Below are 25,957 nucleotides of genomic sequence, written 5' to 3'. Positions count from 1 at the left end.
TTGTAACTTCACTGACAAGTAGTTGAGTAGTTGGTCTGATCTGCATCTCTACCTGGTACCTCTGATCTCTGTCTGTGGTCCACTACAGTTGATATAATGTTGTAAGTATCCAATCATCTTCAATCAGGAAGTTAAACATGACAGGATATTCTAAACACAGTGATATAACATGATAGCTGCATGACAAGAAGTAGTGACGAGTGCAGCCTTTCATCCTATCACTTCATAAGGCCTGTTTGTGGCATCCCCAGCCTTCAAATGGAGTTCACATTATGGCTCTTAATCTCTCTATGCCAGCCACCGATGGCCATATAGGGGCCCTTTACTTTTATCTATGCTGTCTGTGTGTGACATCAGTGTGAGGAGTTATTAATGGGAGACCAATGGGGCGGCGCACAATTGGCCCAGCGTCGTCCAGGGTAGGGGAGGGAATGGCCGGCAGGGATGTAGCTCAGTTGGTAGAGCATGGCGTTTGCAACGCCAGGGTTGTGGGTTCGATTCCCACAGGGGGCCAGTATGAAAAAATTTAAAAATAATGTATGCACTCACTAACTGTAAGTCGCTCTGGATAAGAGCGTCTGCTAAATGACTAAAAATACATTATTCAGAGGTTTGTGTGTGTAGGAAATTGGTCTGTGTTTTTCTCAGAGGTTTTAAAGGGGAACTTCACGTGGGTCCGTGTCTGCCTGTGTGCCGTGTGTCTGTCCTCTCACTACTGTTCTGCCCTCTGTCTGTGTTCAACTGCAGGTGACACTGCCTAAAACCAGCATTTCTGTGTACGGTGGCACTTTAAATTTCGGCGCGCGCGAGTTACTGTTCATTCTCTTGAGAGAACAAAGATGAGAAGGAGAACCGGAGGTAAACTTCGTTAGCTTGCTGCTACTATAGCTAGCTACTTTTGTTAGCCCATGATGAGATATTCATAGTTATTGACCTCACAGTAAGCCAGATTCAAGTAATTTAGCTACGTTTCAACATGTTGACTCAAAAGCTGCACTGACAGATAACGTTAAGCTAGCTAACTAACGCTAGGGACTACCCAGTCTAGCAAATATTATGACAGTAGATTATTAGCTATCTGGACACTGGACACTAAATCCAACTGCTGGAGCTCTGTTCACCACACGAAAAGTATCACTAACTAACCAATTACTGTCTAATCAATTACTGTCCAAATATGCAAAAAATATGCCAATAAAGCTATTTAGCTTGCTAACTTGAAGGGCATCAAAGACCAACATGACGTTAGCTACTTTTGGTAACCTGAGCTCAATTAACTGTTGAAAGATCAAAGCTGGATGGCTGCGTTAACATTGTTTTTCCAACTTGTAGAAGATGGACTTACAGAATTTCTTCATGAGAAAGAGGGAGCTCGAGCTCGAGAGATGGAGCTCAGCAAACACTGAGACGGTCATTCTATTTGCAGGAGTAAGTGATTTTGTGTGTATGTGTGTTTACAATACAATTGCAAATGCACTGATATTATTCTACATCTACATAGAGAGACAGAGGCCCACAGGACAGACAGAGGAGAGTACAGGAGAACAGAGAGAGAACAAAGGTATTGTGGTTAGTGATAGGTTGACAGTTCAATGCTCATCAGCTTTAAGATTGAGTTGAACTGCTATTATCATTAAGGAATATAAATTATCTCAGATTTTACCTTTAGCTCAATTAAATTAAACATAATTTGCCAGTTTTCCTGTTCTTCACATTGCTTATTTGTGTGTGTGTGTGTGTGTGTGTGTGTGTGTGTGCGTGTGTGTTCAGAATGCTGATACTATTCCATCTTTGTAATAATATAAAGTAATAATATAAAGGATCTAGGAAAGTAGAACATCAGACAGCATGGAACAGAGGGGAGTGAGGAGCAGACAGGACAGAGAGAGGAGAACACAGGACAATATATATTTAAATATATATATATATATATATATATATATATATATATATATATATATAGAGAGAGAGAGAGAGAGAGAGGAGGCCTACACAAGACAGACAGAGGAGCGTTCAGGAGAACAGAGATCTGCATGGATGTACTAACATCCTATTACTGTGTATAATAACTTACAAACATTGTGAATATTTAGTTGGAGAAAGGATTGTATGCTGGTGTGTACATATGTGTAAAATTGTGATGTGTCAATACAGTAAAACCCACAAAAATGTTCTCAGGGGGAGGAGGTGGTGTATTTGTTTTTGTGTAATTAAATAAGTTGAAATATTGTCCTGTGGCTAATTGACATTGGAATCTGTGATTTATTACCACAAATAAATATACAATTATGATTTTCAAGTGTGTTTGGTGCCCGAGTTTGTACATATTATCTTTAAAAGTGCTGTGTCCCCCCATTCTACAGATATAACACAAGCCAACTGCTAATGTGAGTTTACGCAGTTCCAACATAATCCAAAGGATGGCAGCCTAAAATCCCAATCCGGCTACAGTGCACATAACCAGAATAATATTTACTGCAAAAATTATTTTTTGGTCTAGGCTGCCACCCTTTGTAACAATTTGGAACTGCACCGTGCACGCAGCATAAACTCACATTAGTTAACAGTAATGTGACCAACATCAATATGTGGAGGCCCACTATCATGAGGTTTCCACGCCAAATCATCCTAAAGTATCAAAAACAATTATATGTAACTCAAAGTTACTTGTAGATGATTTGGAAAATAATACTTTAGGTACCATTGACTTGTACCCTCTTACATTTGACTGCTTTATTAAAATATGATTACAATTTTTATCTTCAAACAAGTGGATTATGTATCTTTAGGCTCCCATAATGGTGTTTATATATAAAACGTTTATAGATCTAACTTAATTAAATTATCTATACAACGTTTTCTAAATGACAAAATATTAGATCAACTTACCTCAGCATCGTTTTGCTAGTGACTTAAAAATGCATGAGACATAAAGTTTAAGTTGATCAAGATTAGTGGCAGTCAGGGAAAGTGTTGGAAAATAAATTGGTGACATAAAGTGGTTGCTGTGAGAATTAGGGAGTGGGGGGCTAGTTGCTCCACATTACCCTATATGCTAATAGATCTCAATAAATATATTATTAATAGTAGGTACGCAATTACCTAACACCATATTCCATGGGTTTACCGACCACAATCCATTGAAATAATATTAAAAAGTGTTGATTAATTGGCGTCAGGAGAGCACAGCATGTGGAAGAAAGCAGTGGGATATGGAACATGGTGTTATGTTTCGGCAAAAATGTTCACTGCTAGCGTGTAGGCCAAGCGTGCAAGGCGCTTCATTTCCGTCGCTCAGGTATCTGTGTTACAGTATGATGTCATGAAGAGGAGGCTGGTGGGAGGAGCTATAGGAGAACAGGCTCATTGTAATGGCTGGAATGGAATTAATGGAACGGAGTCGAACGTGTTTTCTATATGCTTGATGTGTTTGATACCGTTCCATAGATTCCATTCCAGTCATTACAATGAGCCCGCCCACCCTCCCACCAGCCTCCTCTGTTGTCATGGTTTTGTTAAACCCGTTTTTCACAAATCCAGTGCCGATTGTCTTCACATGACTGGTCATTCCATGCCTTTACAGGAAGCCATGTTTCTGTGTTCAGCTCAACACAGTCCTCCTCCCCATTTGCTGGGTCGTCATTACCATTGTCAGGCTGCTGTTGGTACCAGTAACTACAGGGTAAACAAGACAGAGAAAATTAAATAATAAACATTTGATTTGTCACATGCGCCAAATACAACAGGCTTACACTTTACCATGAAATGCTTACTTACGGGTCCTTTCCCAACAATGCAGAGTTAAAATGTTAGAAAAAAAGAAATACTACATTTTCTAAATAAAAAAAAGGAAAATAGTAACACAATAAAATAACAATAACGAGGCTTTATACAAGGAATACCGGTACCGAGTCAATGTGCAGGGGTACGAGGTAGTTGAGGTAATTTAGGTACTATGTACATGTAGGTAGGGGTAAAAGTGTCAAGGCAATCAGGTTAGATAATAAACAGAGTAGCAGCAGTGCATGAGAAAAGTGTCAAGGTGTGTCTATGTATGAGTGTGTGTGTGTGTGTGTGAGCGTAGGTAGTGTGTGTGTGTGTGTGTGTGAGTGTGTGTTGGTGTGTCAGTGTAGTATGTGTGTGTGTGTGTGTGTGTGTGTGTGTGGGTAGAGTCTAGTGAGGGTGCATAGAGCCAGTGGAAGAGAGCCAGTACAAAAATCAACAACAAAAAGGGGTCAAAGTAAATAGTCAGACACTGTGGTAGAAAACATCATCCTAAATTATAGACAAGTTTTTTTAGCTTTAAAATGAAGATACCTCACCAAGCATGGACAAACAACCAAAACTTTAGTTGTATTTTTTGAATGCCATTTTCAAATGCAAATAGTACTTGGTTTCTATGCTATATCTTTAGTGCTTGTGGAATGACATCTATGAGTGAAAACAAGATTTGAAGCAATATGTAATTTGTCAAGTCTCCATATTACACCAGGAGGATCAAATCTCACCTCGTAGTCATTGGATTATGAACAACACAGAGAATCAGACCTACCCCTTACACTGTGGTCAGTGTTATTAGAGCAGTAGTCTCTTACCTTGGGGTGGTCAGTGGTGTGCGGTCCACCCATCTCCAGGTCCCCTCAGTAACAGAGTCATTCAGACCAATCCAGGCTCTCTTATCGAGGCCAAAGAGAAACTCCTGTTGATAAAGATACTGATATTGTCAACTGCAATAGACTACATGTGTTAAATATTGGAAGATACATTACTGACCAAGGGATGTTTGATCATAACCCCCCCATATCTCTCTCTCTCTCTGTTCTCTCACCTGTTCCTTATCACTGTTTACGATGACTAGGTCAGCTCCTCTCTCCAGACAGTCCTCTCTGCTCTCCATCCAGGTTTTAGTCTCAGTAGACAGGAAGTACCAACTGGATTCAAACTTCTGCCAGCCTTTAGGACAGGTTTGTTCTACAAGACAAAAACATGAATTATTATACTGCACCTATTATTGAAGAATACAAACACAAGTTGACTGCATATTAGGCATGTGATGTTATGATCATTTATTAGGTGAACTCACTCAGATTAGAGAACTTTCTTTTGAGATCATCTCTCTCCTTCTGTAGCTGGTCTCTCTCTTTAGTCAGGTTGTTGTAACTGGTCTGTAGCTGGTCTCTCTCTGCAGTCACATTGGTTTTATCTCCCATGCCTCTGTTATCTAGAAAGGATTGATACATATACTGTAGCTACTGGTGAAAACACAATTTCTTACTTCTACTGTAATTGGCAGGTGTTAAAAACGGAAGGTCTATACAGTCTGCTAAAAGTGGACAGAATATTTTGGATGTGTTTTGTTAGTTCCTTGAACATGTCTAACAGAGGAGGAATTTAGTTACACAGATAACAACATTCATCTGAATTTGGGACCTTGTGAAAAACGGATTAATGATTAGATAACAATACACTCACAGACAAGTCTCAGGGAGATGTTGAGCGTGACTTGTAGAACACACAGCATCCCAAAGCTCACAGCAACCATCCTGTAGAGTCTTCTCCCTGAATCCTCAGGTCCTGAGGAGATACACACTGATGTGAGAACACACATACACAACGTTCCCATGCACACATACCCACACACACACACACCCACATACACAACGTTCCCATGCACACATACACGCACACGTACACACAAACAAACACACGTAGACGAGGGTGGTGTTGGTCCATGACCAGCTACAAGAGGACTGTTTCTCAATGTTGTTTTAGAGGAGGTTACCATATCAGTATGACATGTTAGAAGCACATAATTACATTAATACATCTAAATACACTGAAAACATACAGCTATTTGCATATTTACATTCAAGGTAAAATCATTATAAAAAACTTCCACTGGGACTTGCTATCAATTAGCATTTTTCAGTGTTTTTGTGTCATGTGTAAGTCTTTGTCTTTGTGTGTGTGTCTGTGTGTGTGTGTGTGTGTGTGTGTGTGTGTGTGTATGTGACTTGAGATTTCTATAGTTTTAATTATACTTTGTGGCAAGTAACAATTTTTCCGGGGGAAGAAATAGTTTCTTTGGAGGTCACTATAACTTTTTGAATACAGATCCCAAAAAATTACAACTCTTTAAAACTGTTTGAATACAGATCTGAGAAAGCAACCACTCAGTCGGGGTCTCAACTTTGTAGAGAATACACAATGTGAATACACAATATGCAATTTGGAAATTAGGTTTTGCATCAGCAGTTTTTCTCTTGTTACGTCAGTCACTCTACTAGCCTTGTCAGCTAACAATTTTTAGATTGTCAGTTAGTCTAGCCAGCTATCTAAACTCTTTGTACTCATGGCCGAATACCGGTCGGGGCACATAGGATGTGTTCCCAGGGGCCCTGGCCTCCAGGGGTTCCCCATTTACTTATTTTGTCACTCTCACTCATATATCATTAACATGTCATAAGTCTTGACAAAATGTGTAGAATTGCAGGAAATATGCTTTAAAAATGCAAAAATGTCTCTCCAGTCCATGGCAAAATGATTAGAATAGCAGAAAGCTGGCTTTAAAACAGCAACATTTTCTCTACTCCTTATGGCAAAATGTGTAAAATGTCAGGAAATTAACTTTAAAAGTAAAAGGTATTGACTATTTGTTTTTCCGCGTTATTTGTAATTTATTTTGTACATAATATTTCTTACATCGTCTCTTATAATCAAAAAGAGCTTCTGGATATCAGGACAGCGATTACTCACCTCGTATTGGACGAAGATTTTTTCTTCAACAAGGCGGCCGCGAAAGATATCCCACAGATACCCGACAAGGCCCAAATCCCCATCATTCGCATGTGGAAGAGACTGAAATATCGTGGACGTAGGTCGGGGTGCCTTGTAAGGATCCGACGGCGAGCGAGTAAACTGCCTCTGCCATCAATCCTATTAGCCAATCTTCAATCATTAGAGAACAAATTGGATGATTTAAGATTACGGTTATCCTACCAACAGGACATTAAAAACTGTAACATCTTATGTTTCACGGAGTCGTGAATGAACGACGAAATGGACAACATACAGCTAGCGGGCTATACGCTACATCGGCAGGATAGAATGGCTGACTCCGGTAAGACAAGGGGTTGCAGTCTGTGTATATTTGTAAACAACAGCTGGTGCACAAAATCAAATACTAAGGAAGTCTCGAGGTTTTGCTCGCCTGAGGTAGAGTATCTTATGATAAGCTGTAGACCACACTATTTACTAAGAGAGTTTTCATCTATATTATTCATAGCTGTCTATTTACCACCACAAACTAATGCTGGCACTAAGATTGCACTGAATGAGCTGTATAAGGCCATAAATCAACAGGAAACCGCTCATCCAGAGGGAGTGCTCCTAGTGGCCGGGGACTTTAATGCAGGGAAACTTAAATCTGTTCTACCTAATTTCTACCAGCATGTTAAATGTGCAACCAGAGGAAAAAAAAACTCTAGACCACCTTTACTCCACACACAGAGACGCATACAAAGCTCTCCCTCGCCCTCCATTTGGCAAATCTGACCATAACTCTATCCTCCTGATTCCTGCTTATAAGCAAAAACTAAAGCAGGAAGCACCAGTGACTCGGTTAATACAAAAGTGGTCAGATGACGCAGATTCTAAGCTACAGGACTGTTTTGCTAGCACAGACTGGAACATGTTCCGGGATTCTTCAGATAGCATTGACGAGTACACCACATCAGTCACTGGCTTCATCAATAAGTGCATCGATGATGTCGTCCCCACAGTGACCGTACGTACATACCCCAACCAGAAGCCATGGATTACATGAAACATCCGCACTGAGCTAAAGGGTAGAGCTGCCGCTTTCAAGGAGTGGGACTCTAACCCGGACGCTTATAAGAAATCCCGCTATGCCCTCCAACGAACCATCAAACAGGTGAAGAGTCAATACAGGGCTAAGATTTAATCATACTACACCGGCTCTGACGCTCGTCGGATGTGGCAGGGCTTGAAAACTATTACAGACTACAAAGGGAAGCACAGCCATGAGCTGCCCAGTGACACAAGACTTCCAGACGAGCTAAACCACTTCTATGCTCGCTTCGAGGCAAGCAAAACTAAAGCATGCATGAGAGCACCAGCTGTTCCCGAGGACTATGTGATCACGCTCTCCATAGCCGATGTGAGTAAGACTTTTAAGCAGGTCAACATTCACAAGGCCGCAGGGCCAGATGGCTTACCAGGACGTGTACTCTGAGCATATGCTGACCAACTGGCAAGTGTCTTCACTGACATTTTCAACATGTCCCTGACTGAGTCTGTAATACCAACATGTTTCAAGCAGACCACCATAGTCCCCGTGCCCAAGGACACTAAGATAACCTGCCTAAATGACTACCGACCCGTAGCACTGACGTCTGTAGCCATGAAGTGCTTTGAAAGGCTGGTCATGGCTCACATCAACACCATTATCCCAGAAACCCTAGACCCACTCCAATTTGCATACCGCCCCAACAGATCCACAGATGATGTAATCTCTATTGCACTCCACACTGCCCTTTCCCACCTGGACAAGAGGAACACCTACGTGAGAATGCTATTCATTGACTACAGCTCAGCATTCAACACCATAGTGCCCTCAAAGCTCATCACTAAGCTAAGGATCCTGGGACTAAACACCTCCCTCTGCAAATGGATCCTGGACTTCCTGACGGGCCGCCCCCAGGTGGTAAGGGTAGGTAACAACACATCTGCCACACTGATCCTCAACACGGGGGCCCTTCAGGGGTCCCCTCGTGTACTCCCTGTTCACCCATGACTGCATGGCCAGGCATTACTCCAAAACCGTCATTAAGTTTGCAGACGACACAACAGTGGTAGGCCTGATCACCGACAACGATGAGACAGCCTATAGAGAGGAGGTCAGAGACCTGGCCGTGTGGTGCCAGGATAACAACCTCTCTCCCTCAACATGACCAAGACAAAGGAGATGATTGTGGACTACAGGAAAACAAAGAGGACTGAGCACGCCCCCATTCTCATCGACGGGGCTGTAGTGGAACAGGTTGAGAGCTTCAAGTTCCTTGGTGTCCACATCACCAACGAACTATCATGGTCCAAACACACCAAGACAGTCGTGAAGAGGGCACGACAAAGCCTATTCCCCCTCAGGAGACTGAAAAGATTTGGCATGGGTCCTCAGATCCTCAAAACATTCTACAGCTGCACCATCGAGAGCATCCTGACTGGTTGCATCACCACCTGGTATGGCAACTGCTTGGCCTCCGACCGCAAGGCACTACAGAGGGTAGTGTGTACTTCCCAGTACATCACTGGGGCCAAGCTTCCTGCCATCCAGGACCTCTATACCAGGCGATGTCAGAGGAAGGCCCTCAAAATTGTCAAAGACTCCAGCCACCCTAGTCATAGACTGTTCTCTCTGCTACCGCACGGCAAGCGGTACAGGAGTGCCAAGTCTAGGTCCAAAAGACTTCTCAACAGCTTCTACCCCCAAGCCATAAGACTCCTGAACAGCTAATCATGGCTACCCGGACTATTTGCACTTCCCTCCCACCCCCACTCCACCTTTTTACGCTGCTGCTACTCTGGTAATTATTTATGCATAGTCACTTTAACTCTACCCACATGTACATATTACTTCAACTACCTCAACTAGCCGGTGCCCCCGCACATTGACTCTGCACCGGTACCCCCCTGTATATATAGCCTCCCTACTGTTATTTTATTTTACTTCTGCTCTTTTTTTCTCAACACTTTTTTTATGTTGTTTTATTTTACTTTTTTATTAAAATAAATGCACTGTTGGTTAGGGGCTGTAAGTAAACATTTCATTGTAATGTCTGCACCTGTTGTATTCGGCGCATGAGGACAATAACATTTGATTTGATTTGATTTGAAGCCACTAGCCAGCCATATATCATGAGTTAGAAGATTATGAACATTAGGTTATATTATGAAGTTATTATTTAAGAGCATTGAAGACTAATCACAATCAGTAAATAAAATAATGCAGATTAACATCAATAATCAAAATCAATGATTAGCTGATAGCCTACCCTCCTTTCCTGATGTCAATCATGTCTTTAGGAGCCACTGTAACTAGTGGTGTAGTGATATTTGTTTAGGTGAGGGAGCGCATAAAAAAAGAATGATGTCATCGTTTGTCTCTAGAAAAACTTTTGTTTTAATAACCTCAAAACATCAAGTTAGGCATACCTAATTTCAAAATAGGCAAACATCACTGTCAATCTTGAATGATAATTCCTCACGTTTTACTGATGAAATGTCCAAACTGCATTCCAATCATTTCAATCATTTTCATGGGAATATGCATTTAGATCTTCTTGAATTACTGTTTTGTGAGGTAATCAACCCAGATGGTGTTAACATAACTATTAGCCTTTCTTGTAGGCCTATTTTGTTTCAATCAAAGCATATATCCTGCCTACAGTGCTGTTGAGTTCTTCAGATAAGAAATGACTGAGGAGGTGTTTCTGGTGTAAAATATTATAGACCTACTATGCTACAGGACAGTGCTTATAGAAAGTCTACACCCCCTTGATCTTTTATCACATTTTGCTGCCTTAAAATTACATCTTAAATGGGTTTAATTCGATATATTTTCTACAGATCTACACAACCTACTCCCCATTTTCAAAGTGAAAGACAGTTATAGAACAAAGAAAACTGAAATATCATAATTGGATACGTCTCCACCCCCCTGAGTTAATACTTGGTGGAAGCACCTTTTTGCTGCAATTACAGCTGTGAATCATTTGAATTAAGATTCTACCAAATTTTGCACAACAAAAATATATCCATTGTTTTTGTCAAAATTGCTTGGATCGCTTGCCTTCTGCCTAGGCAGCATTGCTACAATGCTTGAGCTGGTCCCATGGTTGATTCAGAGCGGTAGCAAAGACAGTGCAGTATGAAGATATGCTATAACTGCTACTCCAATAGAAATCCCTGATCACATTTGTAGGCGATGTCATGGCGACGTTGGCTAGAGAAGCTCATGCGCAGAAACACGTCATTGGGTCTAATAGTCATCTTGCGCCGACGTGCCCATGTACAGGACATATAAAGTTGCTTTTGTCACATTCATGAGGATGGAGTAATAACATGTAGAACTAATTAAGACATTGGCTTGAATCTAGGTTGTGCCTTTAGATTTTGAGAAAATTAACAACTAAGGAAGAATTTTTCACATCTCTCATTGACTTCCCCAAACGCCGGCCTGGTGTGTTTGGTCTGTTTTGCAAGTGTTCCAGGAAGTCTTGCAATGTTGTGCTTCTGGGTTTAGCAACCCTGCATTATTGTGACGCTGTTGTCTTAACCTTTGTAATTTTCAAGCTAGGATCAGTGTCAAGGGGCATTGTCGTGTATTAGGATTATGCCTTTGTTAAATGTTTTTCATGAAGAAATGGAATGTTGTTTATTTTAGGTCAAATGTGGCGTTTGTGGGGTGACGCCCCAGGGGAGACGGGTGATTGGACAGCAGAGGGAGCCACCCATCTTTTTGCATTGTTTATAAGTAGGGGCTAGACAAAGAGAGGGCAGAGCGACCATTGCAATCCGGGCCGTCGCTCTCCGGATGTCATGACATCTGTCACTTATGCTGAAGCTTGTGATATGAATAAACCTTATGATCCAAGTTCAGTATGAGCAGACTCCTTTGTTTATCAGCAATAATTGCCAGCATTTACTCGATACGACAAATGGCGCCCAACGTGGGGCTGGTCTGCAAATCTTCTTTGTTGCAATCGTTGCCGCCAAGCTAACTCGATCTGAAGTCAGCCAGACAAGGGTGAGTTTTCCTCACAGCTTTGGAAGTTGTTAGTTTGGATGCTATGTGATTGTACACTGGAGGGATGTACCATTAGGACCGAAATGTGCCTCGTGTGGCATTATTGCTGAGAACGGGGGTCTGGCTAATCATTACAAGAAATTTTAAACAGCGCAAAAGTGGATTGTTTATAGAGATGTGTTGCTTGAATAGTAAGTCAAGAACAATCGGGGCCAAGATACGTATACATTAGGGCATTGTGAAACTGTGGAAGACCTCGAAATGGGGCCACTCCTTAGGAGTGGGCCATAAATCCTTGCAACGCGCTAGGTGTTGTCAGGTTAGTTCTAGGAACTATGAGGTGGACGGTTATATTGTAAATTATTCTCATCTTGTAGTCGACGGAGTATTTGCATGGGGTAGCCACTCATATAATATCCATAACTTACGGCAGCATAAAGTTAGACGGGGATAAATGGACAATGATTTAGGCACAATGCAAGGTTACTTAGGGCGTGGTAGGCCACAGTTAGCTAAAGGCTAATGCTAAATGCTAAGGCTAAATGCTAATTGTGTTGCGTGCTACATGCTAACGGGTGTCCTTAGAGGTGTCATTGCGATGGACTAAGCCTCTTAAAATATGTCGGTGTGTGTGGAATTCAGAGTTCTACGCAAATGTGAGCTCTGTTATGTGTAATTGTTTGATTATAAGGTATAAAATAGTGAGGTTGTAGTGGAATGCTGGCGTTCTATTGTGTGGCAATCATATGGTTAAAGGGATTTGCGCATGCGCTTGATTTTATGCCGCTAAAACTACAACACGAGGAGATTGGTTAAACTACAACACGGGATTGTGGGTAAAGGGTCATATTTCTGTGGGGTTGCGTGCTCAGGGGGAGACAGAGAAATAGCCACAAAGAGGAGAGATTTGGACACGAATCTTCTAATCGTTAAAGTGACTGTTGTTCGAAAATGAAACTATTTGTTGAGATGTAGTGAATTTATAAATTAAATATATATTGACGGAGTATAATTAATTAAATTAAATGACGGATTAAAATAAAATAAAAATGTTTTTGAGCGATCTATTTAGTCCTGAATTAAGTCTTAAAGCGAATGTGAGTGGGGGAATATTGAATATGGTTGAAGTAACTCAGTATTGCATTAACTACTAAAATCTTTTCCTGTGTCTTTGTTTTTGTCATATGAGAGGAACAATGGAGAGAGAAAGAGAGGGGGTGCTGACGTACACGTCACGTGACGCGACAGAGGATCAAGTCAAAAAGGGTTTGGTACTGGTCTGGTTACAAAATCTTCCCCTACAGGATATCTGAAGTAATGACAATTTCACAGAGGCTTGGCAACAGACTGATCATTTGAATAAAATTTGCATTTGGGAGGCTCTGTGCATCACTGGGTTTAATTACAGTTGTGTTGGGAATCAAGGACTGACATTATTCTGTAAAATTTTAATAATTAGGTGCTTATAGAGCAAGGGGGTTTATGGGAATTGTAGTGTTGTAAGGTTAGAAGGCTTTGTTTTTGGGATTGCTTTGAAGTTGACTAACTTACATTTACTTTCCTGATGGGTTGTGGTAAGATAGCCACTAATTGATAAATGGGTAAGATAGGATATAGAAATAAAAATTGGTTTTAATTATTCATAATTTTTAATTGATTTTTTAATTGATTTTTTATTTTAATTAGAAATGGTTTTTGAATAAAAATGTTAATTGAATTTTTTCATATTCATATTTTTATTGGTTGATTTTTTTTTTGGGGGGGTTGTTTAGTTTATATTAATAATTAAAGGGGGGAAGCCATAGGCTATATAGTCTAAAATAAAATAATTCACAATAAAGGAATATAAAAGGGTTGTTACAATGGGGGAGAAAGGACAACAAGGCTATGAAGGTGATTACACCGGTTGATATAGTACAAAATAGTAATCCTTATATCATTTTTATATTCTTAGTTGATATTGATGTTTAATTTGAAAGTGTTGTTTTGCAAAATATACTGTTTGGTCTTTTCTTTTCTTCCAGAAGCATTTGGGGGAATATGTGGAGATTGAAATACTCAAACAAGGACAATATGAAGGGACAATGTGAAAGGACAATGACTGGAGGAGATGAAACAAAGAGGGTGTGGAAAGATTCCGATTCCATCATCAACAATCCATTGGAAGTCGAGACTACGGGGAGATGAAGTGTAGTGGACTACATTCCAGTGTCTGCAATGAAATATAGACATATTTCATGTGTAATACATAATTTGTGTCATACTCTTACGTATTAATTTTTGTAGAATGATATTTGATGTTATTGGATACATGTGGGGATCTTAGATGTTTTTGTTTATTTCATTGATGCTTAGGGACAGGGAGTCTAGGCAGGGAGAGGTCCACTGTAGGGTCCAATGGGTTGACCAGCCTGAGAGTGGACATTTTTTGGATAGGATTTTGTTTGCAGGGGCTTACATGTGTATTTATTTGCATCATAGTTTCAAATGCATTTACATTGTTTATGAGTTTATCGGGAGTACCTAGGTGGTTGCCTGGGGCAGAGGGACCGTGAGAGAATTTTACTGTCTGGATTGATGGATGGATTTGGAACGAAGGTTGCCGGACAGTTTTTCGCTCTCACACTCCATAAAGATTTGTTCATATTTCATAGTAATGTATTCACACTTCATAAACAGTTATTCATATTTCATAGAAAGGTATTTACACTCTAGAGGAGAATGTTTTTGGTTTAATGTTAAAGATACTCAATAAGATAAATTGTTACTGGTCATAATCCTATTCTGTTTTGTTTTCGAGACTTTTAGTTAGTCTCGAAGTGGGGAAATGTCGTGTATTAGGATTATGCCTTTGTTAAATGTTTTTCATGAAGAAATGGAATGTTGTTTATGTTAGGTCAAATGTGGCGTTTGTGGGGTGATGCCCCAGGGGAGACGGGTGATTGGACAGCAGAGGGAGCCACCCATCTTTTTGCATTGTTTATAAGTAGGGGCTAGACAAAGAGAGGGCAGAGCGACCATTGCAATCCGGGCCGTCGCTCTCCGGATGTCATGACATCTGTCACTTATGCTGAAGCTTGTGATATGAATAAACCTTATGATCCAAGTTCAGTATGAGCAGACTCCTTTGTTTATCAGCAATAATTGCCAGCATTTACTCGATACGACAGCATCTTGCTCTCAAGTGGAAATAAAGTTACACATACATACACAGAAAATGCAACATCACAACCTTTACAGCATCACCTTATGAAGACCCCCTCTGCGCAATTGAACTTGGTGAGGAGAGGAAATCGGTATGTTTTCTTGCGTCACTATGAGGAAACAGTTGTGGCTCTTCCACAGTATTGATTCACTTCCACAAGTCCATTTCCTCCTCCACTGAACATTTAAAAAAAGGAAATCATGGTTCTATTTATCTGAAACCCACAGCCTGAATGATTCAGAGATGCTTTGATTTCCTAACAGTGTTGATCCACATGATCCTGCTTGTGGTTCCCATCTTCTGACAGATCTCTTTGTCCTTTGTCTTCTTCCAGTTTTACATTTACATCTTACATTGAAGTCATTTATCAGACACTCTTATCCAGAGCGACTTACAAATTGGTGCGTTCAACTTAGGATAGCCAGTGGGACAACTACATCTTGATCACAGTAAGTACACTTCTTCAAACAAGCAGCTGTGAGCAAAGTCAGTGCAATAAGGAACAACTACAGTGGGGGAAAAAAGGTATTTAGTCAGCCACCAATTGTGCAAGTTCTCCCACTTAAAAAGATGAGAGAGACCTGTAATTTTCATCATAGGTACACGTCAACTATGACAGACAAAATGAGAAGAAAAAAAATTCAGAAAATCACATTGTAGGATTTTTTATGAATTTATTTGCAAATTATGGTGGAATATAAGTATTTGGTCAATAACAAAAGTTTCTCAATACTTTGTTATATACCCTTTGTTGGCAATGCCACAGGTCAAACGTTTTCTGTAAGTCTTCACAAGGTTTTCACACACTGTTGCTGGTATTTTGGCCCATTCCTCCATGCAGATCTCCTCTAGAGCAGTGATGTTTTGGGGCTGTCGCTGGGCAACATGGACTTTCAACTCCCTCCAAAGATTTTCTATGGGGTTGAGATCTGGAGACTGGCTAGCCCACTCCAGGACCTTGAAATGCTTCTTACGAAGCCACTCCTTCGTTGCCCGGGCGGTGTGTTTGGGATCATTGTCTTGCTGAAAGACCCAGCCACGTTTCATCTTCAATGCCCTTGCTGATGGAAGGAGGCTTTCACTCAAAATCTCGAAATACATGGCCCCATTCATTCTTTCCTTTACACGGATCAGTCGTCCTGGTCCCTTTGCAGAAAAACAGCCCCAAAGCATGATGTTTCCACCCCCATGCTTCACAGTAGGTATGGTGTTCTTTGGATGCAACTCAGCATTCTTTGTCCTCCAAACACGACAAATTGAGATTTTTCCAAAAAGTTATATTTTGGTTTCATCTGACCATATGACATTCTCCCAATCCTCTTCTGGATCATCCAAATGCACTCTAGCAAACTTCAGACGGGCCTGGACATGTACTGGCTTAAGCAGGGGGACACGTCTTGCACTGCAGGATTTGAGTCCCTGGCGGCGTAGTGTGTTACTGATGGTAGGCTTTTTTACTTTGGTCCCAGCTCTCTGCAGGTCATTCGCTAGGTCCCCCCGTGTGGTTCTGGGATTTTTGCTCACCGTTCTTGTGATCATTTTGACCCCACGGGGTGAGATCTTGCGTGGAGCCCCAGATCGAGGGAGATTATCAGTGGTCTTGTATGTCTTCCATTTTCTAATAATTGCTCCCACAGTTGATTTCTTCAAACCAAGCTGCTTACCTATTGCAGAATCAGTCTTCCCAGCCTGGTGCAGGTCTACAATTTTGTTTCTGGTGTCCTTTGACAGCTCTTTGGTCTTGGCCATAGTGGAGTTTGGAGTGTTACTGTTTGAGGTTGTGGACAGGTGTCTTTTATACTGATAACAAGTTCAAACAGGTGCCATTAATACAGGTAACGAGTGGAGGACAGAGGAGCCTCTTAAAGAAGAAGTTACAGGTCTGTGAGAGCCAGAAATCTTGCTTGTTTGTAGGTGACCAAATACTTATTTTCCACCATTCTCAATTTGTCTGCCATAGTTGACGTGTACCTATGATGAAAATTACAGGCCTCTCTCATCTTTTAAGTGGGAGAACTTGCACAATTGGTGGCTGACTAAATACTTTTTTCCCCCACTGTACATCTCGATCACATTTTCACTCAACAACTGTAGTTTAGACATGTTTGTGATCTAACTAACCCACAATCCTAATATTTGTGTAAACTCTTCACAGTTGTGTTCTGTGTGTGTAACTGAGTAGACTGATACCCCCTTTCATTGATCCACAATCCATAGGTAAGGCTGTACAGTGAAATACAAGTATGCCCAGAGTCGTGGCTGAACAAGGACATGGTAAATATTAATCTAGCTGTTTTTTCTGTAAACCGGCAGGACAGAACGGTGGTGGCAGGGAGGTGGTGTGTGTCTCTTTGTTAACAACATCTGGTGTTATCAAGGAAGTCTCAAGATTCTGCTCACCTGAGTTAGAATACCTCATGATAATCTGTAGACCATAATATTTACCAAGAGAGTTTTCATCTATATTTTTTTGTAGCTGTGTATTTACCACCACAAACCGATGCTGGCACTAAGACCTCACTCAAGGAGCTGTATATGGCCATTAGCAAACAAGAAAATGCTCACCCAGAGGTGGCACTCCTAGTGGCCGTTGACTTTAATGCAGGAAAACTTAATCTGTTTTACCTAATTTCTACTTGCACGTCACCTGTGCAACTGGAACTGAAAAATCTCTAAATCACCTTTACTCCACACACCGAGACACATACAAAGCTCTCCCTTGCCCTCCATTTGGCAAATCTGACCATAACTCTATCCTCCTGATTCTTGCCTACAAGCAATAACTAAAACAGGAAGTACCAATCACACGCTCAATACAGAAGTGGTGCAATGAAGCGAATGTTAAGCTACAGGACTGTTTCTCTACGACAGACTGGAATATGTTCTGGGATTCATCCTATGGCATTGAAGAATTTACCACATCAGTGACCAGCTTCATTAGTAAGTGCATCGATGACATCTTCCCCACATTGACCAGACGTACATATCCCAACCAGAAGCTATGGATTACAGGCAATATCGGCATTGGGCTAAAGGCTAGAGCTGCCACTTTCAAGGAGTGGGACACTAATCCAGACCCTTATAAGAAATCCCGCTACCTCCTACGATGAACCATCAAACAGGCAAAGCTTCAATACAGGACCAAAATCGAATCCTACTACACAGGTTCTGACGCTCGTTGGATGAGGCAGGACTTGCAAACTATTACAAAGGGAAACCCAGCAGTGATTTGTCCAGTGACGCGAGCCTACCAGACAAGCTAGTTACACTATATATACAAAAGTATGTGAATTCCCCTTCAAATCAGTAGATTTGGCTATTTCAGACACACCCGTTGCTGACAGGTGTATAAAATTGAGCACACAGCCATGCAATCTCCATAGAAAAACACTGGCAGTAGAAAGGCCTTACCGAAGAGCTCAGTGACTTTCAATGTGGCACCATCATAGGATGCCACCTTTCCAACAAGTCAGTCAAATTTCTGCCCGGCTAGAGCTGCCCCGGTCAACTGTGAGTGCTATTATTGTAAAGTGGAAATGTATAGGAGCAACAACGTCTCAGCTGTGAAGTGGTAGGCCACACAAGCTCACAGAACGGGACTGCCGAGTGCTGAAGTGCGTAAAAATTGTCTATCCTCGGTCCAAACTGCCTCTGGAAGCAACATCAGTACAATAGAAGCCGCACAGAAGCCTAGGATCACCATGTGTAATGCCAAGTGTCGGCTAAAGTGCTGTAAAGCTCGCCGTCATTGGACTATGGAGCAGTGGAAACGTGTTCTCTGGAGTGATGAATCACGCTTCACCATCTGGCAGTCCGACGGACAAATCTGGGTTTGGCGGATAACAAGAGAACGCTACCTGCCCGAATACAAAGTGCCAACTGTAAAGTTGGGTGGAGGAAGAATAATGGTCTGGGACGTTTTTTTATGGTTCGGGCTAGGCCCATTAGTTCCAGTGAAGGGAAATCTTAACGCCACAGCATACTATGACATTCTAGACGATTCTGTGCTTCCAACTTTGGGGCAAAAGTTTGGGGAAGGCCCTTTGCTGTTTTAGCATGACAATGACCCTGTGCACAAAGCGATGTCCATACAGAAATGGTTTGTCGAGATCGGTGTGGAAGAACTTGACTGACCTGCACAGAGTCCTGAACTCAACCCAAATGAACACCTTTGGGATGAATTGGAATGCCGACTGCAATCCAGGCCTAATCGCCTAACATCCGTGCCTGATCTCACTAATGCTCTTGTGGCTGAATGGAAGCAAGTCCCCGCAGCAATGTTCCAACATCTAGTGGAAAGCCTTCCCAGAAGAGTGGAGGCTGTTATATCAGCAAAGGTGGGACAAACTCCATATTAATGCCCATGATTTTAGAATGAGATGTTCGACAAGCAGGTGTCAACATAGTTTTGGTAATGTAGTATACCTTCTATGCTTGCTTTGAGGCTAGCAACACTAAACCATGCAGGAGAGCACCAGCTGTTCCGGACTACTGTGTGATCACGCTCTCCATGAAAAAGACCTTTAAACAGCTTAGCATTCACAGACAAATTACAAGGACGCATAGTCAGAGCATGCGCTGAGCAACTGGAAAATGTTTCAATGACATTTTCAACCTCTCCCTGACCCAGTCTGTAATACCTACATGTTTCAAGCAGACCACCATAGTCCCTGCGCCCAAGAATGCCTAATTAAACTGTCTAAATGACTATCGCCCTGTAGCACTCACACCTGTAGCCATGAAATGCTGTGAAAGGCTGGTCATGGCTCAGTTCAACACCATCATCCTAAACACCTTGGACCCACTCCAATTCGCATACCTCCCCACAGATCCAAAGATGATACAATCTCTATGCTCATCATTGACTTCAGCTCAGAGTTCAACACCATAGTGCTCTCCAAGCTCAACACTAAACTAAGGACCCTGGGATTAAACAACTCCCTCTGCAACTGGATCCTAGACTTCCTGACGGGCTGCCCCCAGGTGGTGAGGGTAGGCAACAACATATCCGCCACACTGACCCTCAACATGGGGTCCCTCAGGGGTGCATGCTTAGTCCCTTTCTGTACTCTTTGTTCACCCATGACTGGGTGGCCGCGACCAACTCCAACACCATCATTAAGTTTGCCGACGACACAACGGTGGTAGGCCTGATCACCTATGACGATGAGACGGCCTACAGCGAGGAGGTCAGAGACCTGGCAGTGTGGTGCCAAGATTAGTTTTGTTTTATTTCATACGATCAGTTACGAGTTTTGTAAATGTTTTCATTGTGTTTTGTTTAGAGTGCTCCGTGTCAGCAATGAGCATGTTTCTGGTTTCTCTGTCCTCTTAACATTGACGGAGAGTTTGTGCCAGAGCATGCATAGATGTAGGCTAACTGGCCTGCTGCGTGCAAGTGTAGGTAAGTGCCATTTGGGGATGTCTGATTTCTGATTGCTTTAACTCACCATCACTAATAAGCTGAGCTTCTCAGTATTTTTGTTTCTCTCCGCACACAGTAAGTCAAAGAAGTCAGTATTATTGAATTTCAGTTGTGAATGTTAGTTCCTCAAAGTATTTAAAAAATCTTTCCAACACTCTCCCTTTCGATAAACACCAGTCCACCTTGTGAAACAGCAAAATGTCATGTTCTGAAGATAGCATATATCCAGTAGAAATGTCATAAAATACCTGAACACATCTCCCTTTGCGTGAAAACAGCTGCGTCTCTCCCGAGCTTACTGGCACAAAAAACTATGAGGGCCCGGAATAGGCTAGTTGATTAAATGTTGCAAGTTCGCTTCCGGCCGGACCTCCATATATACAGTCATTGGGCCGGACCCAGTTGATTGATTTGATACAATGTTGCCCTTCACTAACTGATTGATTTGATACAACGTTGCACTTCACTAGTGACAGCGCAAGTCAAGACTGAAAGGGAGGCAGACAGGCAGAGTAAAGAGATGAATGAGATTGAAAGAACCTGCATTTTCATCAGGATATTTTCTGTTTTTATTTGTGTGGTTTATGCATTTTTACTTAGTTGACAATGGAAGTTATACTACTGCTACATTGGCCTATAGGCTATATTGCTTAGTTCCATACGCTAATTTATTAAGCCAATCAAGGTGTATCAATGTGTCCATATGGCAGAGGCTGGTTGATTTTGAGAAACAAAAACGTTATTGAAATTAAACTGTTCCACTAAAATACACATGAAAATCAGAACTGGCACGCAGATCAGTAGAAATGCTAGGGTAAACTTCCTTAAACTTGAAACTCACGCGCCACAAAAGAATAGACCATTGTGAACAGGGTGCACATTTCTTTGTACTACATAATTACAACGGGTGTGTTTTTTTGTGTCAAAAATATTTAAACATTTCTGGAATTGTGATACTTGCTTTGTCATTACTTAACTACATTGTGATAATAAAATCTATACTGTATATCTGCTCCATGGGCCCTGGTAAAAAATTGTGCATTAGAAAAGGTGAAGTCCCAAATGGCCCCCTATTCCATATATGGTGCACTACGTTTGAACAGAGCACTATGGGCCCTGGTCAAAGCAACTGTGCTAATAGGGTAGCATTTGGGACTATATTGAGATTGAGGGTTGGCAGCAAATGTTTGCTCAAGCTTGCAGTCATCTCAAATATGGTAAACAGGAAGCTACTGTATGATTAAATTGCCCAAATTACACAATATAGCTGCAGCATGACTTAAAATGTGCAATCTGTGATTTCTAAATTAATGATATTTCCCCATTGATACTTGAAAATGTAACTTTTACTGTAAATACCTCATGAGCTTAATTTAACCGTCTAACCCCATCACGACCCAAAATATAAGCTTGTTTCACGATGAAATTGTAAACAAACACCATATAGCTTCAGATGGTTAAAACTATCATTTTGATCTCGTGGATGGCCAGTCCTTGCATACATATATCTCTCTATGAATTTGAGAGTGGTTACATTTTTCCAGCCCCGTCCCTCAGCTGTTTACCAAATACAGTGGCGGGGTGTCCCCTGTGTTGTTGTTTAAAAAGGTTATTTTCAATTGATCGTCTTTAAATAGTTCCAAATAGTTTGGATAAGTGAAGTAAAAAAATACATTGAATTGATACATCTTAGTGTACGTGACCCCAGCTGGTTTTGAACCACACGCTCTGTATCAACTGAACCACACAGAAGACAGAACCAAAAAAATGTGTTTTTTCTATTACGTGGTGTTAGTGAGTGAGTGAGTGTGTGTGTGTGTGTGTGTGTGTGTGTGTGTGTGTGTGTGTGTGTGTGTGTGTGTGTGTGTGCGTGCGTGCATGCGTTCAGTTAGTGCGTTCATAACTGCCTGCCTCCGCGTGTGAGAGAGAGAAAGATAGAGATCATTCTTTGTACCTGAGAGATGGGTCTCAGTCTTCACGCTCCTTGTTGCTCTGTTCCGGTTTTCTTCAGTAACTTTGTTTAATTCAATCACCTGTTTGTTGATGTAGCTGGCCATCTTAAAGAACTGTACCGAATATCAATGATTACCCCAATCAATCAATTAATCAACTAATTCAGTCTGTCTGACCTCTTATAGTGTTAACTTACTTATGATTACCTTTCTAATTGACTCGTAATGGTAATATCTACTGAATGATTCTAACTTCAATGAGCAGTAGTTGAGTAGCTATTCTGATATGAGTCTCTATTGGTTCCTCTCTGATGTCTGTCTGTGGTGCACTGCAGTTGATAGAATGTTTTAAGTATCCAATCACTTTCAAGCAGGATGTCATATTTCGCAAGGCCTGTCTGTGGCATTGTTCATAAGGAAGTCACGTTATGTCTTGCACTCCGTGACTGGCCATCGATGGCCAAATAGGGGGCTTCTTTTCTATCTGTGCTGTCTGTGTGTGACGTCAGTGTGAGGAAATATTCAGAAGTGTGTGTAAGAAATCTGTCTGCATCTTTGTCAGAGGTTTTAAAGGACATTGTTCCTTTATTTATTAATCTGTGCTTTTGTTCTTCTTATTATAAAAGTGATTTATGAAAATAATGAATCAACTTATCAGAAACCCACATGGCAAATCACATGACATGTTGCTAATTAAAAGAGGTAGAGGGAGAGAGTGAGGTAGAGAGAGATATTTTTGTAGAGCCTACATGCAATGTTACATAATGAACTGTACATCTTAACATTGACAACAGCTATTGAGTGATATATACCTAATTTGATTTGTGTGCGTGCATGTGTAAGTGCATTCTTCCGTGTGTGTGTGTGTGTGAGCCTTTCTCTCCTACGTCTAGTTCAGAGTGCCATTCTACCAAAATATATCATCAGTCTTCAGAGTTCCTTAAACAGCAGTGACTACAAAGAGTATTTTTCACAGATCCAGTACTGTGGAGTGGAACACCCATAGACCCACGAATATCCTGATGATCTCCCATTGTCCCACCAATATCTATCGCCTGATGAACTCACAAAATGTACCACCACACAGTTCTCCACTCCACCACCATTAGGCTCTCCACTCCTCCAATACCTGCAGTAGAAACGACAGTTAGACTGGCCACTCTCTCAGAACCTAGAGCATGAACAAGGCAGAGAATCAGTCCTACTCCTTACACTGTGGTCAGTGTTATTAAAGCAGTAGTATATTACCTTGTGGTGGTCAGTGTGGTGCTGTCCACCCATTTCCAGGTCCCCTCAGTAACAGTCAGACCAATCCAGACAGGACTGACTGTTTTATGCCCATTGATAAATGTCTGTTGTTGTGACAGAAAACAACGTTATTAATACAGTCTCCACTTCTCTCTCTCTCTCTCTCACCTGTTCCTTATCACTGTTTACGATGACCAGGTCTGCTCCTCTCTCCAGACAGTCCTGTCTGCTCTCCCTGCAGGTTTTAGTCTCAGTAGACAGGAAGTACCAACTGGATTCAAACTTCTGCCAGCCTTTAGGACAGGTTTGTTCTACAAGACAAAAACATGAATTATTATACTGCACCTATTATTGAAGAATACAAACACAAGTTGACTGCATATTAGGCATGTGATGTTCATAATTTATTAGGTGAACTCACTCAGATTAGAGAACTTTCTCTTGAGATCATCTCTCTCATTCTGTAGCTGGTCTCTCTCTTCAGTCAGGGTGTTATATCTGGTCTGTATCTGGTCTCTCTTTTTAGTCAGGGTCAGTGGCGGCTCCTGAAAAAATTCTCAGGGGGGTACAATTTTTCTGATGATTTAGGTGACCTACACACATTTAAAAAAAGATATGTCCAGCAACAACATGAAGACAGGGGCATCATATAAGTCAATACCAGAAGCATTTATTGACTGATCTCAAAAGTGTTGGCTTACAAAAGCAAAATAAGTTATCACAGTAAAAATAATCAAGGGTGTTCTTTCACATTCCTCAACACTGCATAAACAATATGCATTTCCATAAAACACCTCATCTAATTGTGCCACAAAGTTGACAAGTCCAAGAAAAATACCAGGGTTGGTGGAGCCCTCAGTTTCATCTTTACCTCGCAAAGCTAACTCAAACACTCCGCAAAACTTCACACACTGGATTAGCCGGCTGAGGATGTGGCGGTTCTTGCTAACCTCATCGTTGTGGCGGCGGACAGCTAGCCTGTATCCCTCATCCAGTTGAGTGGCAATGTTCACTCTCCCCAAAGCAGACAATCTCAAACAGCTATCCATGTGGGTCTTTGACAGCTCATGTTTCTTAATCTTTTCTGAAAGATGGTGCATGTCCGTTACACCAGTCGCTGTCCAAGCGGTGCTGTCTGCCGTGCCGCCTTCAGGGTGAAAGAGTAAGCAGGGGTAGCAGAAGACTGCATTAGCTACATCGCAGCCTGCAAGCCAGGTTTTTCGTTCGTACCAATTTTTGGAAAATCTTCGGGTGTAGGACTTTCCCCCTTTAGTAGAAACCTGTTGAATTATTAAATTTGGTCTGGGAGGTCCTAATTGTTTCGTTGCCAATTTATCTTGATTTGTTCGCCGACAAAAAGGAACTTATTTCAAAGAGACAATCGAGTTGCACTGAACGCTAGCCATCTTGACAGTAGTACGTGAATTGATTGACGCTGCTACCCGCTCTTTTCTTAGTTACGTTCATGGTTATGTTACGTATGACGAAAGCGCGTAAGTGCAAGCCCTCCCGGAACCCATAGAGATTGTATGGAAAGCTCTGATATTTGAAAAAAAAATATTTTACATGAGAGTCTATGAGAGACTTCTGGGGCGATTTTCAACCTGACTGAAATCGCCCCAAAAGGTGCGGGGCCATTTGAAGCACGACTTTAGCCTGATTGGACATTTAGTGGCAGATCAGACGTCTAGATTAGAACACTGATAACTACTGTTGCCTTGATATAATTGATTAGAAAAAAAATGCCTTCCTTTTCCCGTTTGGCAGTGCGTCGCCCATATCGCCCTAATGAACACACCGCCCCTTGTCAGGGTGTTATATCTGGTCTGTGGCTGGTTTCTCTCTTTAGTCAGGGTGTTGTAACTGGTTTGAGCTGGCCTCTCTCTTTAGTCAGGTTGTTATAGCTGGTCTGTAGCTGGTCTAGCTCTGCAGTTGTGTTGGTCTTATAAACAGAAAAACTATTTGACAAGATCTAAATGCCTATTCCCATGAAAATGATTGAGATGATTGGCATGATGTTTGGACATTTCACCAGTAAAACGTGAAGAATTATCATTCAAGATTGCCATTGATGTTTGCCTATATTTAAATTAGGTATGCCTAACTCGGTGTAGGAAGGTATAAAAAACAGAACACTTTCTTGAGACAATATGGATAGAGGCAGATTTTGCAATCGGAGGATGCAATTTGTGCATATTCTATAATGATATTCAATAGGTGACATCTGCCAGTACAAACTTTGATTGAGAAATGATGACGTCCATAAAAAAAAAAAGTGTGCTCCCTTGCCTAAACAAATA

General features: G+C 41.4%; 1 protein-coding gene across 1 annotated transcript in view; it reads right to left on the bottom strand.

The window, feature by feature from the left end:
• Positions 1-3,515: 3,515 nt before the first annotated feature.
• Positions 3,516-25,957, bottom strand: part of LOC311110164 (C-type lectin domain family 4 member E-like) — a gene marked incomplete at both ends in the record, with an annotated part of 56,457 nt that continues 34,015 nt past the window's right edge. The window contains 4 exons of the mRNA XM_084188719.1: positions 3,516-3,675; positions 4,596-4,699; positions 4,829-4,971; positions 5,084-5,221. Coding sequence (XP_084044845.1) covers positions 3,516-3,675; positions 4,596-4,699; positions 4,829-4,971; positions 5,084-5,221 — 545 coding nt within the window. The remainder of the gene's footprint in view (positions 3,676-4,595; positions 4,700-4,828; positions 4,972-5,083; positions 5,222-25,957) is intronic.

The sequence above is a fragment of the Coregonus lavaretus genome, assembly GCF_964263955.1.
Source record: "Coregonus lavaretus genome assembly, contig: SUPER_35_unloc_2, whole genome shotgun sequence".
Classification (NCBI taxonomy): Eukaryota; Metazoa; Chordata; class Actinopteri; order Salmoniformes; family Salmonidae; genus Coregonus; species Coregonus lavaretus.
The sequence above is the reverse complement of the archived record's forward strand: the minus strand, read 5'-3'. Positions and strand labels throughout refer to the sequence as shown.